At 41.8% G+C, this 18,530-nt stretch overlaps 1 protein-coding gene across 1 annotated transcript in view; it reads left to right on the top strand.

Moving 5' to 3' along the window:
- The window catches only part of gbe1b (glucan (1,4-alpha-), branching enzyme 1b), a 202,699-nt gene that overhangs the window by 14,693 nt on the left and 169,476 nt on the right, over positions 1–18,530 (top strand). The window contains exon 2 of the mRNA XM_072460189.1: positions 4,574–4,743. Within this exon, the coding sequence (XP_072316290.1) occupies positions 4,574–4,743 (170 nt within the window). The remainder of the gene's footprint in view (positions 1–4,573; positions 4,744–18,530) is intronic.

The following is an 18,530-nucleotide window of genomic DNA, read 5'->3' as shown; positions in this document are numbered from 1 at the left end:
GTATAGTCTTTACAGTTCAGCAAAGTGAAAAGATTCCAGTAACTGTTGACTGTTAATGGTCTTGTCAGTTGTGCTCTTTTTTTTTATGCTTTTCTACTGCAAGTATTTTGTCCATGGTGATCGGTTTGGCTGTTGTGTCTCAAAAGTAGTTCTAATTCCTGTAAGAATCTTTCCTGACTGGCCCCACCTGATATTTTCTGCAGTCTTTTTGCAGATCGAATTCTTTCCGGAACAGGAGATAAGAGCAGCAGGACTGTAATCTGTGGGTCCATCTTAATCTCTTGCGCTCCATTACCACGTCAAACCGGAAGGACAAAAACACCTTTTGCAGGGCTCTGAGTATTTTTGGGGAGCGCCCTGAAACCGTCCCCAAGCCTAGAACTAGTCCTGAATTTAATTTCTCTCATCTCCATATTCAATTTTATAATGAGCACAATTTGTATGGATGTTTCACTGGGCTGCTTTTCAAATAAAGTAGGCTGCAGAGAACGTTGCAAAAGTTTTGAAAGAAGCTAAAGGAGCAAAAGTTGAGTGTGAACGCCTTTTTCTGAAGTGCTTCTGATCCAGCTGCAGCTCCTCACTTACAAACCTATGGATATTATCACTGCTGAGAGTCCAAATCAAACTATTTGCATCTGATTTTCATGCCTAAATTTGTAATGACCATTTTCTCATTCATGCAGTCACCAGCTAAATGTTTTCTGGACCTTAACATTATGTATCCTGCTCTTTTTTTTCTTTTTTTTTTTGACCCTACAAAACATCTGTGGCTTAAAACCATCAGCCAGTGGTCAGCAGTTTATGTCCAAACTAAAATATATGAAGAGAAATTGATATTCTGTTCCCAATTTCTCTCATATCAGTCTGGAGTTGCAAGTTCAAGAATGCCTCTGGCAAAAACTTGTTGTCACGACATTTCCCATTTTATTATATTTAACAGCCTTAACCTAGAGCAACAATGGCACCAGATTGTTATAGAATACAAACTAACAAGTATGATTTCAGTTATCAGTAGTCTGTTTATGAAAAATGTGTGACGTAAATCTCCTGCTGTGGCTTGTAATGCGCAGTGGGCTCCGCGCAGTGGGCTCCGCGCAGTGGGCTCCGCACAGTGGGCTCCGTGCAGTGGGCTCCGTCTCAGTAGACCACAGTGAGGTGCACACAGAGCTGCATGTACAAAGCCTGCGCCTATATTCCCTGTGGTCTCACTCCTGCGCCTCCATTTGTTCTAATCAAATGCACAACTTTCACACCTATTAATACTTTGACACTACTGCATGTCCTAATGTGAATCTTTACTCTGTTCTCTCTCCAGTGCGATGGAGAAAGAGAGTCTTAATAGTAGCAATATGGCATATGGTGCTGAGGTAAATTGTTCACCATATTGTATGTATTTATTTAGATGGCAAAAAAAGCGAGAAACTCTTTCATGAGTACCCTGTCAAATAAAAAACACATAAAACAAACCGTAATACAGAATATCTACTGGTAGCTAAAATGTCATGTCAATGTTATGAAATTAACGATATTGAACCACTATTATTTCAATAGATGAGGAAAATTGAGTTTAAATTACAGGTTAAAAAACACGGCGTTCTGTCTTTTTTATAAAGCTAATAAAAACTGCTATGTATTTAATTGATGTAAAGGGATAAAACAAATGTATCTTCGGCCTCGATCTATTTCTTTATTTATTAACCTTGTATTTAACCAGATTAAGAATCCATTGAGAACAAGACTTCTTTTTCAAGGATGAAAGTCACGTTTCGACTGAAGACACTTTTGAACGGTCTCGATAAGGTTCACTTTGGAGCATATGTGTCCATGTTGGTTCCTCCTAACCTTGGGGTCATGACCTAGAGTCTCAGGAGGCCCTCAGGTGTTGTTTAAAAAATCCGGCCTAGATTGTGTGATCTTTAATGAAGGAAAGGCATGTTAATAGCATGTATAAGGTATTTTTCAAATTATTACGGTTCTATAACATCTATAATTATTCATATTTTTTTTTTTGCAGGGAAGAGAAGGATATTTAGGTCACGGACAAACAGCGTACGAGTGTTTCCAACAACTACCAAACTTCTGTAAAGAGGCAGAGACACTTAAAGAAGCTAAAGTGGAATATAAGCTCAGGCTAAATGCATCAAGCTGTTCAACTCATACGAAAAAGGTATATTTAACTCTAATATAAGAGAGCCCTATATGAAATTAAACCAAATGCCATAAACTCAATTAGGCTACAGTTACTCAGTTTACTTTTACTAAAAGACTAAATGTCCAAATTTTTTTTTACCACCAAAGTTGGTATAATGACATAAAGATTAACTTTTTTAAAGAATTGTGACGGAATAAGCTATTTGATCTATCATTTCATTAATTTCATGTCATCTTTATAAGGGCATGTGCAGGTACAAAAACATAAAACAAATGGAAAGAGTAACATTTTTTATTTTCAGGGGAGCTGGTTTAAAACCGTCCGGGGGCCTGTTTACAGTGCAAAGAGATGTTACAATGCAGTGTAGAGGCCCAGAGCATGGGGATGCATTCTGCCATGAATAGAACCATTCCAAAGTGCTCTAAAGCAAAGTGGTCTGAGGGCCAGTCGAAACGTGGCTGATGTGGATATCAATATTTGCTATATAAAGCTGTTTAGCTCGTTCAGGTGTAATATCGGGCCAGCTGGGCCTGAATATTGACATATTGTTGTACCAGGAGTATTTACAAAATGGAGCTTCAGAGTTGTGGCTCATGCCTGATCAATGTGCATACTGCTATCGTGTCTCTGGGCAACACACTTCTGCCATATTGCTTACCCCAGTAAAGGTACTTGGCTAGTTGGTCAAAGAAAGGCATCTTGCATGAAACATAACTACTACTCATTCACTTGTGAACCCCCATAAGCAGAATTAAGCAGATGAAAAAACTGTTCCCATTATTTGTCATTATATTTCCATATAGTGGGCCAAAACTAGCGCTGCTTCTTACTCCGTATAACTGGACCATATACGGAGGAGCTGGCTGAGTGAATGCAGCCGTGATGGCCAGCCCCAGGGCACTCCCAGGCAACTTCCACCAAAGGGATTCAGAGACGCACCAGGCAGGCAGTTTCCAGCTCCACCTCAGGCTCAGGGCACATAAATTCCTCAGGCAGTGAATCCATCCTGCACGTCTCAACTTATCGCACAGGCCCTTATCTCCGGGGATATGCCCACAGTCATGGAGTCGTTCGGGAATAAGCACCTCAGTGACCACTTCAAGGTGATCTACCATACTTTTCAGGCTATACAGAGGTCTTGAATAAAAGCAGCGCACACGAAATTTACAAAGAAAATATAAATTGTTCATACAGGCCGCACCTGTCAATAAACCACAGGTGCCCACCTTTATAACATAATTTGACATTCTCGAAACGTACGGCCAGTAAATATGCAATAAAATGTTTAAAGTCCAGCTCGGTCGGGTTACCGGAAACACACCATTTTTTCATCTTGGCCTAAACAAAATTATAAATTTTCTAATTGAGTAAAAACATAATTTTTCCCATTTTTCTATTGGTGTCCAGTCCATGGCTCGGTTTCTTTCATATTTTTTTGTGTTTGCCTTCTTTCCTACTATTTCCTACCTGGAGAGTAGTGGGCCCTTTGACGTGATGTTATAAAATACTGGAATATATTTTGCAACTGAATCTTTTCCAAACATGCCATTGTAGTCCTCTATTGAGATGTACATGCATATTCCCATTTTTTTGTCTGACAAAACAAAATGTCTTACTTTTCCCACAAGTTTTTATATAACTAGTGGGAGGCTGTTATGAGCATTATATTGTTTGAATGTTACTGCCCCTTGAAGTTCTGACTTATGGTTTAATAAAAGTAGTTGCAGTTGTCCATGTTGCTTTGTTTAATTTTTTGATTGCAATTGTTTTTTATTTTATTTATTTCATTACAATTTGACTCAATGTGCTATAATAGACAATGTAACACGCTGGAGAAATATTTCCTAACTGGTAAAAGATGTGCTTCCACTCCAGGAGCCTTTCAGCATGAGCAGAGACTCCAGTCAATGTTGAAGCTGCTCTAGCCGTTTGATTATGTCATGGTTGGAAAAAGTTATATCTTCATACGATATTCAGATTTTTTTTGCATCTCAAGAAGGTGACATATGCCCAATCTCCAGGAAAAAAACTGCTCTTCCTGAACAGAACACATTAAATCACATCAACTCTCACTGAATAGATGACAGATATTCACAAAATCTCTCTTTCCCCTTTGCTGTATAAAAGACGGCTCCCATTGCATCATTCATCTGACTGTAAACATGGTTCCTTGGCCAAGTAAATTAAAATGTGTACTTGTCCTTGAGTATTTTATGTTTAAAAGTCTATCAAAGGCCTGTTTCATCCTAGTAATCCACGACCTCTGTTCGGCAGTCTGACACGACAATCAGTGGCACTACAAGTTCTATACCAATGTTTTTCAAGGCATTTTGAACATGTCCAACGGGGTGGCTTTTTTCTGTTTCACTGTAGGACATTTTTTTTGTCATTGACGCCTGATCTCCTGACCGTGTGTTGCAGGTATGAGCTTTTTCAGAAGCAGCTGCAGCTCTTGGAGGAGGCGGAGGGCGGCTTCGACCAGTTCACCCGCAGCTACAGGAGCTTCGGCGTGCAGCGGCTGCCCGACAACAGCCTGTGGTTCAGAGAGTGGGCCCCCACTGCGGAGGCGCTGTTCCTCACCGGAGACTTTAGTGAGTACGGTCAGAGTGTGCAAACGGAGATGTTTCACTTGGGGTAGTATGAAAAGAGTGCTATTGTCCAACAGAAGGAGTTTCTTTGTCTTAAATTGATTATTAGCGCTGCAACATGTTTCAAATTCTTCTATTCGGAGCTGTATTTTAGCAAACATGCACCCAAGCCTCTATGCAACAAGCAGAACAGCTCAGGTCAAGAGTACCACCTCATGGGTTTGGACAACACGGGGGTCATGGGTGCAGAGATCAAGGAGGGGTATGGAAACATCCCCACCGGACTGTAAATCGGAACGAGGGGGCATATAAACCCTCTTGTTCTTTAAATACAGTACTGAAGAAGTCAGACAGCAGATGGCGCTGTCATACCACTGCTCCAAGCAAGAAGACGGTGCCAAAATGAGCTGACCAGACACGTCACAGTAACAGTCAATACATTTTTGTAACGCCCAAAATTACAGCGACGGTTTCGACGGGCGAGTGCAGCCCAAACATGCTGAGGAATAACACAGAAACACGTCTGACTATAAAGAATCCTAAACTTATTCTAATAATCAGTCCAGACCTTACTGCAGTTTTTCTCAACTTTGGAGATGAGAAAATGATTTCAAGGGGTCTTCAGGTAATGTGAGGCAAATATTTGAAATGTCTATAGTCTTAAAGGAGGCTTCCAAATAACCCCTTCTGTTTTCATTCATGGGGAAATAAAAATGCTGACTTTACGAGAGAAAAGCTCACGAACATCGGAACCCCGACTTCTCATCTCAGAAGTATTTTGAATGACTAAACATTTTTTAAATTGTTGTCGGCCTCACAATTAAAACCATAATTTGCATGCAATTTGGATTTATTGAATTAAAATGGGTATTATTATTACTATTATTATTATTATTATTATTATTATTATTATTATTATTATTATTATTATTATTATTATTATGGGGGCTGTTTCTAATTGTGTCCATAGGCAAGACACTTCCTCCATATTGTTAACTCATGTTTCTGTTCAATGCATTATGATATTCATTATACAGCCCATCAACACCACAATCTTCTCACAGGCTTTGCAGAAGTTTATTTTATAAGAAAAAAACATTTCAGCTTCCAGCATCTGCCTGACTCACCTGTTCCATCCCCCCTCCCCACATCAGTGCTCACAGTCCCAGACCCAAAGTAATGCATGTTGGAGAGTGCCAGAGCGACACCGCCGGAGGGCACCTGTCATCACCCCAGCACCCTGCCTATACTCTCATGTCCACCCCGTCTCCATACAGCTCTGCCGGGTTAAGAACTGCTGCTCCTGCTGCTCCACTCTACACTGTCAGAAGCAGATTTAGGCCAGCACAAAAGCTCGACTTGGCCCCCGGTGTATTTTTAGGGATATGCTGTCATTGCTGCGGTGCATAGAGTAGTGTTGCATAACAAGCTGAAAGACTGAGCTAAAACACTGACAGTTAGAGAGCAGTGGAAGTTTGTCACATATTAAGAATCACCCCGACATAATTCACAACGCAAATGTTCTAGTTATCCTTTAAAAAGCAAATGGACTCGTTCCTGTGGGTTGAATGGACAATGAGGGTCACAGAAACACAATAGTCTCATTTCTCCAGGAGCAGTATGGGGCTGAGCGGCCCTGCAGTGTTTCCACTGCACAAAGTGATCCGTACAGCTGCGTTCGAGGGGTCTGAAGGGGGTCGCTGGGGGCTCCCTTTTGGCTCCTGGAACGCTTCAGTGCGACATGATTGGACTGGAGAAAACATGGAGTCAGATGAAAGTCAAATGGCAAAAAGGAGATAATAAATTCTCACTAAATCTTTTGAATCAAGATAAAAATGATTATATTTCCAGTACATAATGCAGCTAACTCTATCCAAATCCAACACATTAAAGAGATGTTAAAACTCGGTGTAGTAGAGAAATTAAGTCGAGTGGTTTCTTGTTTCCTACCATGTCTGGCAGCCACACAAACATGGAATTCCTCTTGTTGTGAATTTTTTTTGTGATCGACCTCACGAAGAAGTATAATTTCAGAAACATTTCGTTAGATGTTATTGTTTGGGAGATGTCAGCTTTTCTTCTAGCAACCCCCTGCAAGCCAGGACCTGTCCATGGAAGAGCAGACTGCCATTAACGCGCTCGTCTCGAGGACCAGGGCCATGATAATATGTTCCTCAGTTTCTCCCACTACGCTGCCACCTTCACATAAATGATGTTATGTTGCACAACCTCAAATTTGGGGTTGGAGCTCAGCCAAACCACAGATTACATTTTATGCAGTGATTTTGCGCCGCTGTGATTGTGAGAAATGTGTGTGCTGGATGGTCTTCCCATTGCAACCAGGCAGTATGCAGTGTAACTAGTGACAACATGATGGCTTTGAGTAGCTAGTGACAACATGATGCATTTTAGGTTTAAAACACGTGATCCTCTGACGCTGTTGCCAGATGAGTTGTCACAAAGTATTTTTTAATGCATTATATATTTTTTTAATTACATTTTTGGCACCTTTTTTGCATCCAATGTTGGTTAATTTATACTGCTGAAAGGTACATTTACCACAATTACTGGAAATATTTTTATTAAAAAAATATGTGCTATAAAAACGTAAAAAAATACAAATGAATAAAAAATGTATATGTAGATTGTCAGAATCTCTGTCACATTCTTCTTAGAGATGTCTGGAATCCAAACTGTTAGATCTTCTGTATAGAATAGACTAAGAGAACCAGATTGGTCAACGTCTTGTGTGTCAGGACAAACTTCTTCAGAGCTGTGTGATCAGATTGGTCTGTTTTTGGTGACAGAAATCTGCAGTGTTTTTCAGCCTTATGTGTATTATTATGATCATTATTTAATTATTTCTACTCGTAAGGACCCACATTTTTAAACAAAATTTGAAGCTAAAATAATTGAAATAAACATTTTTATAATTTAAATTTTTATATTGACACTATTTCTGCCTTTCTGTTCACATTTAGGCTGCATTACTGCACAAGCACATAAAACGGACTAATCATGATCCGACACTGAAACTAGGCGTCTTCACGAGCAAGTGTTAGTACTGAATATTTATCGGAAGCATTCTGAACACGGAGCGCACGTCTTGGTTGAACTTTACACTTTACTTTATCTCTTGTAGTCCTCAGCAGAGCTCCAGAAAATGGAAGTGGAATGAACAGAAGTTGCAGCCCGTATGATCAGCCAGCCTTGTGAAAAATATTGATTACACAGGATAAACTTGCATACACTGTTGAACTTGGGCATGTTTAATATTTTAATAGTTGGGTATTTCATCAGTGGCTGCAAAAGTTGTTCAGAGACTGCAACCTCTGTTTGCAATGGAAATCTCTGTTCCCTCTGCTCCCAACTTTGGAAGTGATTTCAGGTTAATGGCTTTCCGAGTGTTTCTTCTAGTTAATGTGAGTGAGGGCTATGTATTTTTTGTTTTGTTTATCATCATCCGTGAGATTAAATGAGTCGCTCGCTCATCACTCAAAGCGATTATAAAGGAAAATGGAATGTTGCTGTCATTTCTCTCAGCTAAATATTTTGTCTCTTTTATCTGAAGCATTAGCCCACTGATATTTATGATTCATGTCAGTAGTTTTTAGTGCTCTCATCAGTCGAGCCGTGTCTGAAAGCAATGTAATGTGAAAAATTATTATGGAGAAGTGCAATCAGCAAAACAAGCCCGTGCATTGACAGCTGGTGTATTGTGATAAAGGAAAGCAAATGATAATTGTTCTGCTTTCAGATGGGACTAAAGCAGAATTTTTATTTATTTCAGCTCAAAAACCCGGAGGTAAATTGGAAAGATTTAGTCTAACATTGCGCTCTTGCTGATATGTTTTGTGTGTGTGTGGGTGTTTCTTTAATTGTTGCACATATTATGCAATTAGCTGGCTTCATTAACAACTTAGGACCTTTTCATCTTGCGCTTGCTTTTTGCTGTAGTATAATAAAATGTTAGTATGATAAAATAAATACATGAAAATACAAAGTGTACTGAGCAAAAGTGGCTGTGCAAGGTTATGATTATTGCACTCTTCCAAATTATAATGTAATGTAGATGCAATTAGTGAAAATGAAATGTTGGTGTCATCCCAACCTTCTAAAGGCCAATAATAATAAAAAAAAGAATATACAACTGAAAAGTAAAATATGTAATGTATTTTAAAAATGTATATATATATATATATATATATATATATTATAATGCAATGCAGAGATTTGTTCAATATAGAGATTGGGATTATGGAATTTAAGTTGTATATTTCATGGCAAATGACACCGTAATCAATTGAAAAAAAACTGACTCCTCACATTTTTTGAATCTGAAAATGAAATTTTTTTTTCTGATTGTTGACCAGACCTCGTGGCCATTTGAATGCATAAGTGTAAAGGCAAATATCTCAACAAGAAAAATGACACCAATCAAAAAAAACTAATCCGATTCACCAACAATAATTCATTGAATAAAATGTATATTAAAGTTTCATATAGTTTGCCTACAATACAATGATTATATTATGAACAATGTAATGAAGCCTTGCCTCTTAGTCCACACGGAGCGGCGCTCAGGCGTAAAGTGCATATCATCCACATGGAGCAGGCGTTTGGGTGTCTCCAGTTACATCGTATCTGAAACTTTTTTAGATGATGACATCACACCCCCAGCCTTGCATCTATTCTGACCTTTTTTATATGATGTTTATTGCATAACGCTGGGCTCACACTACATGCAGTCCCGCTGCAGTCCAGTGACCATAGTCTGTATTAAAAGATGAAAAGTGTGAGGAGCTCAGACCGCACGCCACGCAGTATGGTGGTGTCGGGGGATGTACTCCGGCGCATCATTTTCGTTGGATTGAATATTCACCGGACTGCTGCAGCCCACCTTTAAAATGAGATGAGACAAACGGGAAATTTTAAAAAATGAGCGTGAGCGAAATGGATCTGGCGTTTTTTCAAAATCAAACCCATCTATTCACTCTACTACCTTTTACTACCTCTGCATATACACATTACATCATAACCGGTGATAAGGGGTTAGAAAGTGTGTTGCACCGCTTCAGATCTGTTATTCAAGACCATGGACAACAAAGACTAAATCAAAATAAAACGTTTTTTCTTCAAACCATGGGAGAGAAAGAAAAAGTAGAAAAAGAACTGATGTGAACACAATCCAAAACTGCAGGGAAATGTTTGTTTACCAGTAGTTCCTCTATACACGGGTAGTTATCGTGTGAACTCGTGGTCTTGTGGGGCCTACAGTCAGTCCCTGTGACAGCATCAGGGCCGCAGTGTGAGTGACAGACTGTAACCAGACCGCTCTGGCACAACAACGGGAGCTGGAACGCTGGCTGTGTGAGCCCGGCGTAACCCTCGCTCATCCCTGGCACCATTGAGGTCTGAGGCATAGTCCTTCTGGCCTCTTCTGTGGTGTACATTCAGAATCCAGAAAAAATCTCTTCCAAGTTTCAGTTTACATTTTGCCACTTTTCTGCTCATGCCCCATTTCATCTCTTTTGTCACCTTCTGTGGCATTGTCACAGTGCCACACGCAGGCCTGATAGATGTATTACAGTGGTTTTAGGCCTTTTTGTGTTCTCTGTGTGGATGCACAAATTTACTGAACCAGTTCCATATTTATGGCCGTTGTCTCAAAATGTACAAAATGGCAGCAGTGGGTGCAAGGTCTGCATTTGCTGGTGCACTAAAGATGACCTATTTGCTACCCATCGGCCCACACTGTCTGATCATAGAACCCTGAATATTTTAGTTGGGAAGAGTCTGCTGTAGCTTGAAATTTAAAACAAAAAGAACATAAACACCATAAAATTAACCTTGCATATACTGTAATTTTCGGGCTATAGAGCGCTCCTGAATAAAAGAAATGTGCGAAGAAATATGACATTTGTTAATATACCCGTCAATAAGCCACAGGTGCCCACGTCATATCATGAGATGGTTACACATAGTTCACCGTAGTGATGCGCCAGTTTTCTTTTGAACCCGGAGTCTCGCGACGCAACCGAGATCGGCTGTGCCCGCAGGTCTAATTAGACTAATTTCTCTGTTAATATGAGTTGGATTGTAATAAAACAGCATTTTGAAGCTTAACAAACAGAAAACACATTACAGCTGTCTAGAGATGCACCGATCAATCGGCCGCCAATTTAAAAAAAGCCGGTTTTATGCTGAATCGGCCAGAATCGGTGACCGGCCGGTCCATGTCGTAATTGCCGGTTTTCGGCCGATCCAAACTGACCCGCATGCGCGGTGCGCAGCAGCTCAACGCGCCCAGAGCAAAACAGCTAAAAACTACAAGACACTTTCAGAGCGCGGCGGCCAAAGTGTCCAGTTTACATTCAAGTCTATGTAAACGCGCGTCGAACACCTCCTGTGTTTCCCGCGGCGCGATTCCTGCTTTTTCAGCGTGGAGCGCGGCGCGGAGGGTGCGTTTTGGTGTTTTCCGCTCTAGACGCTTTGACAAGCATAAGCTTCAAGGCGTTAAAATCGTTCGTGGCAGAAAAGTTCAGATTTGTTCAACTTTGGAACACAAGAAGGAGCGAGCCTGGAGGAGGATCAGAGGAGACTTCACTGTGGGGTAAGTTATTACAACTTTGAGACGATTACAATCTACCTGTTGATAGTTGATGCGGTCAAAATAATTTGCGCTGGTGTTCATGTGTTCTGAATAAACACATGAACACATGACGAGTTCAGGTGTTTATTCAGTTATCTGCAGAAGAGTAGGGACACATGAAGGGGCCAGAAGAAGCAGCAGAAGGGCTGTCAGAAGAGTTGTTGTTCTGCTCAACTAGCAGAGCTAGGCTACGAGCTAATGCTAACAAGAGATCTCATCCACTTTGTCCCACCGCCTCAAATAAATGTTTACACAATCAGCTGTGCTCTAGAATCTATAGTGCACAGCTCATTGAGCTTCTAGTGAGAGTGTGAAGTTATCAAAGAGCTGATGAAACTGGAAAATGATACTGGCAACATATGTACCTCATTTAATATACTGTATTATAATAGTAAAAGTTTGAATAAAATTGCAGTAAATGTACTGGGCTAAAATATAACTGCTGTATAATGTTCTTTTTGAAGATCTGGATTTGCCTTCAGCTCTCCCTGTTGCCCGTGCTCCTGCTGCTCCTGCTCCTTCAGGGGATGCTGGCCCTTCTGCTGCACCACAGGTGTGTAAAAGCATTTGGTAGGATTATAATTTGTTTTTTAGCCTGTGTCATCTAAATTGCAATATTGTGTTTTTTGTAGAACCACAAGGAAGAGGACCTGGAGCCAGAGTCCTCCAGCTTTGAGAGGGAGGTGCTGGCAGCGCTCTGGGACTGACCCTCCTCATATTCCACCTGCTTCCTCTCCTGCAGAGGGTTCCAGCTCATTCAAAAGAATGTGTAAAATTACAAATGTATAAATTACTATATGAAAATAGTTCATTTGATTTCAATCTGGAACCATTGGAGCTGCATCTTCTGCAGGAGAAATGGACTCCTTTTTCCTCTGTGTCCCCCACTCTTCTCCAGGCCATATATTACTTAGTATATAGTTCTGTATTTATATATTATTTTTATAGTTATTTTTCCACAAAATAAATTACATTTTATATTCTAAAACGTGTGTCCTGTATACATGCACCTTTTTCACATATATAATACTGGGTAGTTTGTGGGAAAATCAGTGGCTAGATAGAAAATTGGTATCGGAAAAATCGGTTTTGGCAGGTCCAACCTCCTTAAAAACCGGAAATCAGTATCGGCCAAGAATTTTGGAATCGGTGCATCTCTACAGCTGTCACTACTGTCCCCTCTGTCCTTGATGACTCTGTGTGAGCTGATTTAAATGTGTCTGTGTCTTCACATCTGGTTCGATCTGCTCCTAAGCTTGTGCTTGAGATATTTACACAAAGATGGCAGGTTCTAAACTGCAGACCGCTGTATATCACTTCTCCGCACTCCGCAGATCTTTGCGTTTTGCCGCGTCTAGATTCACTTCCTCATTTCTCTGTGAATATGAGTCTTATTGTAATAAAACACATAGCGTTTTGAAGCGTAAAATATAGAAAAAGCAACACGTCCCCTGGATAGTCACCGCTGTCCACTGAAGTCTTCTTCTACAGTGTGTCAAACGCTTGCGCTTCCTGTTAGAGGGCCCCCCTGTGGCCGTTAGACAGTAAAAATCTATAAGTTAGACTCTATTGTATGTGCCGTAGGGTTAAAAGCATGGGGAAAAAGTAGCTTTTTAAAGTCCGAAAAGTATGGTAAATCCAATGTTTGTTTACTGCTCTGTACTCATCCACTAATCTTTCAACGTCGTCTATTCACTATTTATTTATTTATTTATTTATTTATATATTTTTTTTTTTAACTAACCACATTTTGAATTACTTTTTATCTCTCTTTGGAATATTTTTGCACTGGTATGTTGTAACAATTTACCTAGCTAACATCAGGGTCTGCCCAGCCAACCCGTGCCCAAACTCGAATGCATTACAGCACGCTGGTGGGAGAGGAGCTTTTTGTTTGTTTGCGGCTCCCTTTTTTTGGTCCTTAGCTGTGTTTCGGCACACTTCCTCATTCCCCATTCCCCTTTCCTTTTTAATTATCTTCCAGGACCTTGGGCACTCGCTCAATTCCAACATTCAATTCGGCGGGAGATTACATTTTGACACGGCTCAGTCATATTATTTGATTTCAATTTCATAGTCTGTGTGGAAATGCCCAGCAGCTGCAGTCATGCATATGGCGCAGGACAGTTGCATAATGTACAATTTCTTTAATCCTTTTGAAAAAATGAAAAAGAAAGTAATAGGTAATGGACGTTTTGGGAAAATAAAAGGCCTTTGCGTGGTTGGTGTCATTTCAGGGCAGTTCAATAGTGCCTTCCACAATTAATTTCCTCTACTGCTTGTTGTTTTTGTTCATGAATAGCAAACAGACACACATTTTCCGAATAAATACAACTCTGAGGGAAAAAAAAAAAAAAAATCATCCGGAATTGACATGCCAAGATTGTCACTGCGTAATAAAATGATTTGTATCCTAATCTGTTTCTGCCAGTCAATGAGGATTGGTTGCGTTTTATCACGGCATCATGGCTGTAACATCTGTCAGGGCTTCCATCAAATGCATAATTCAATAAGAAATGAGGAGGGATTGGAGCGCGGTTTCATCAGTTTGCATTTTGCTCCAGTGAGCTCCTCGCAATGTGCCGCTGCAAAAGTCACAGAACACACAAGAGGAAGTGTAAAAAGTGTACGGACGAGAGTGTTGTCATTTAGAGCTGTATTAGAGCAATTATCATAAGGCTATATTCAAACTATCAAAACAGTAATGCATCGCAGCAGACTTTTTTCATACGTTATAAGGCGCTGGCACAGCTGGCAGCCCGGTGTAAACGCTCTCTCTTCTTTCTCACACTTATTGTGCTTTATCTCCTATATTTTGTAAATATAATTAGTATATTTTTTCTATTTTACTGTACGATAGGGACACGCGCTGGAATAGTTTTTTAATTCAACTGTTTTTGACTTTTTTCGGCTGGATTTGAGCGTTTTTCGTTGTGTTGTTGTGACGTGAGCTAGCTCTGAGCTAGCCCCCAGCCCCCCCGCGCCCTCCGACCGCGCTAAAGTACGGCGTGTCGTCGGTACACGTTTATATACACGTTTATATGAAAGGGGAACTTCACGAACGATCGGGACACGCACTGGAATCGCTTTAAATTAACTTGTTTTGACTTTATTCGGCTGGATTGAGTGTTTTCGTCGTGTCGTTGCGATGTGTCTTGGCTCTGAGTCCCCCGGCTCCGGCCCCGCCCCCCGGCCGGCGCCGTACCGCGTTTACACAAAGGAGGAACTAATGAAACTGCGGAGAACAGTCGTCTTACCCGGAGATCGTCACGTTATCCCGGCGGACATCCTAAGGAAAACGCAACGAAGCAGACGGGCTGGACGTAAACTCCGAGAGAAGAGAGGAGGAAACAGGAAGTCGGTTCCCGCCGTAGTCATGGGTAACGTGAGGTCCCTTCAAAATAAAATGACGGAAATAGCGAGCCTCATGCGGTCCCAGAGGATTTATAGGGACAGCAGCGTCTTGATTTTCACAGAGACCTGGTTAACAGCAGAAATGCCAGACTCTATTGTAGGTTTGGACAATTTTCATCTGCTGCGGGCGGACAGAACGAGAGAATGCGGGAAGAAAAGAGGTGGAGGTCTGGCGGTGTATGTGAACACGAGCTAGTCCAAACCCGAACACTGCACAGTGAGGGAGCAGCTTATGTAACAAGGATATTGAACTATTGGCTATTGGCATGAGGCCATATTATTTGCCCCGGGAGTTTTCTCACATGTGATTTTGATCGCAGTCTATGTGGCCCCGTCTGCCAATGCTGAAAATGCTTGTGAAGCACTGCTCTCCTGCACTTGTAGGCTGCAAACACAGCATCCACAGGCTCTCTTCCTCATCTCTGGTGACTTTAACCACGCTTCTCCCTCTTCTGTTCTACCAACATACACCCAGTATGTTACCTGCCCCACCAGAGAGAATAGAACATTGGACTTGTTTTTTGCCTACACCAAGGAGGCTTATTCCTCTTCCCCCCTCCCTCCCCTGGGCAGCTCGGACCACAACCTTGTACATCTGAGCCCTGTGTATGAACCCATCGTGCGCAGGCAGCCTGTGGTGTCCCGTGAGGTGAGGATGTGGTCTGCTGAGAGCGAGGAGGCTCTGAGGGACTGCTTCAGCACCACTGTCTGGACTGAGCTTTATGACCCACATGGGGAGGACATCAACACCATCACAGAGTGCATCACGGACTACATCAACTTCTGTTTTGAGAACATTGTTCCCTCCCGGACGGTGCGGTCCATTCCAAACAACAAGCCATGGATTAACCGTGAACTGAAGGCTCTGCTGAAGGAGAAGAAGAGAGCCTTCAGGTCAGGGAACAAGGAGGAGCTGAGGACTGTGCGGAAGGAGCTGAGGAGGAAGATCAGGCAGGCTGAGGCCGGCTACAAGAGGAGGATGGAGGAGCAGCTGCAGCAAAAGAACATTCAGGGAGTGTGGAGGAGCCTGAAAACCATCTCGGGCTTCAAAATCCCCCCTGCCCAGACAGAGGGGGATCTACAGTGGGTGAATGATTTAAATGCTCACTTCTTGAGGTTTGATCGGTCACCCGCCCCTCCCCCTGCACAGCTGCATGCTCCCTCTTCCACAGCTGGACAATGCCCTGCATCTGTTCCTCTTCGCTTATCTGCCCCGGACCATCAGCTCCCCACTTCGCCTGGACTCACCCATCCCCCCAGCACACGGTCCCCCTGCCAACCACTGACTGTCACAGCAGCACAGGTGAGGAGTGAGCTGGGTGTTCATCTGAACCACAAACTGGACTGGACTCATAACACAGACGCACTGTACAGGAAGAGCCAGAGTCGGCTCTACCTCCTGAGGAGACTCAGGTCTTTTGGAGTGACAGGGCCACTCCTGAAGACCTTCTACGACTCTGTGGTGGCATCGGCCCTCCTGTACGGTGTGGCCTGCTGGAGCAGCAGCATCACAGAGAGGGAGAGGAAGAGGCTGGACAGAGTCATCAAGAAGTCCAGCTCCGTCCTGGGCTGTGCTCTGGACTCGGTGCAGGAGGTGGGGGACAGGAGGGTCCTGGCTAGATTCACATCTATGCTGGACCATGAGTGTCACCCCCTGCAGGACACTCTCTCCGCTCTGGAGAGCAGCTTCAGTGAGAGACTGATCCACCCTCGCTGTGTGAAGGAAAGGTTCCGTAGGTCTTTCCTTCCTGCTGCTGTCAGACTTTATAACAAAAACTGTCTAACCTAATACTGATGTGCAATTCTGTCATATGTGCAATTGCTGTTGGAATTCATGTGCAATTCATGTGCAATTACTGTGAAATTCATGTGCAATCTAGGTGCCGTCGTGACACATTCATGTGCAATTACTGTTGATCACATGCAATGGTATTTATGTATTTATTTTATTTATTTGTCTATGGGAGTTTTTATTTATTTATAGGAGATCTTCTACTGAAAGTGTTTTTCAGACTTCCTATAAGTGATCTGTTCTTCTGTATCTACCTCTGTATCTACCTGCGTTGCACCAATGAAATTTCCCCATGTGGGACAATAAAGGAATATCTTATCTTTTATCTTTTTGGTAATAAGTGTATCGGTCACAAGATGCATATTGTGCTTATTATTTCATTACAAATTTGAGTTGTATAATAAGGCAAGGCAAGTTTATTTGTAGAGCACATTTCATACACAAGGCAATTCAAAGTGCTTCACACAGCAGGAAAAATGCATTCAAATCACAAAGAAATTACAGAAATACAATAAAATTAACTAAATTAAAAATTATCAATCCAACTGATTTTCTAAACTAATAAAATCACAAACAAAAGAGAAGAGTGCAAAGAAAAAATCCTTTCAGTCATATGCGCAGCTAAACAAAACTGTTTTTAGCTTAGATTTGAACATTGTCAGAGTAGAAGCCTGTCTCACATCTTCAGGAAGACTGTTCCAGATTTTAGCTGCATAAAACTGAAACGCAGATTCCCCATGTTTTGTCCTGACTCTGGCACCAGCAGGAGGCCGGTCCCTGAGGTCCTCAGAGTCCGAGATGGTTCATATGGCACTAACATATCCAAGATGTACTTTGGTGCTAGGCCATGGAGAGACTTGTACACAAGCAGAGCTGCTTTAAAGTCTATTCTCTGAGCCACAGGGAGCCAGTGCAGAGACCTGAGAACAGGACTAATGTGATCATACTTCCTGGTTCTGGTCAGGACCCGAGCAGCAGCGTTCTGGATGTACTGCAGCTGTTTTACAGCTCGTTTGGAGAGGCCAGTGAGCAGGCCGTTACAGTAGTCTAATCTACTGGAGACAAACGCGTGGATAAGTCTCTCTAAATCTGGTTTTGACAGTATATTTTTGATTTTGGCAATGTTTTTTAGATGGTAAAAAGCTGCTGTTATTGATTTGACGTGGCTATTAAAGTTCAAGTCTGAGTCCATTATTACCCCCAGATTTCTAATTTGGTTTGTAGGTTTTAGAGCGAGACTCTGGAGGTGACCGCTAACACTTTCTCTTTGTTTCTGTGGGCCAAAAACGATTATTTCAGTCTTGTCTGAGTTCAGCTGGAGAAAGTTGTTTTGCATAAAATACCTGCTAACTTTTACATCAAGGCTAATGCTTCTGACCTGACTAATGAAAAACTCGGGTCAAAAGTCAGGTCAGAAGCATTAATCAATTTAGTTCTGATATTTAAAGGCTGGACACAACATTCCAAAGCAAAACAAAACTTTTCAAGGACCACAATCTCTTCATTGAAGGCAAAACTTTACTAAGTACAACAAGGAAATGCCATATTGGGGGCTTTAGGCTTAGGCTCCCCGGCCTTTTATCACCCATACCTGAAAGATGAGGCAAAGAATGATGTTGAAAGAGAGAGGGATGCTTCCTGGTGGGTTCGGGTCCCGACCCTGACTGTTTGCTGCGCGTCTTCCCTTGTCCCCATTTCACGCTAGGCTGTCCTGTCCGCTGAAGCCTACGGGCCCCAAAAATATTAATAATAAAGATAAAGAGGAAGATGCACAAAGATGATGAATGAATTGGCATGTAGCCAGGGGGTTTAAATGGCGCGGCCACAGGAAGGGGCCTAATTTGAGGCCATTACCAATTCTAAAATCAAATATCTAAATTAGATATATTTTTTAAATGCATAGTTAATTAATCATGTAATGGGCCATTAAAA

This window comes from Eucyclogobius newberryi, unplaced genomic scaffold (genome assembly GCF_026437365.1).
Source record: "Eucyclogobius newberryi isolate DKJ021-1_F unplaced genomic scaffold, fEucNew1.0.hap1 SCAF_10, whole genome shotgun sequence".
NCBI classification, from domain to species: Eukaryota; Metazoa; Chordata; class Actinopteri; order Gobiiformes; family Gobiidae; genus Eucyclogobius; species Eucyclogobius newberryi.
The sequence above is the reverse complement of the archived record's forward strand: the minus strand, read 5'-3'. Positions and strand labels throughout refer to the sequence as shown.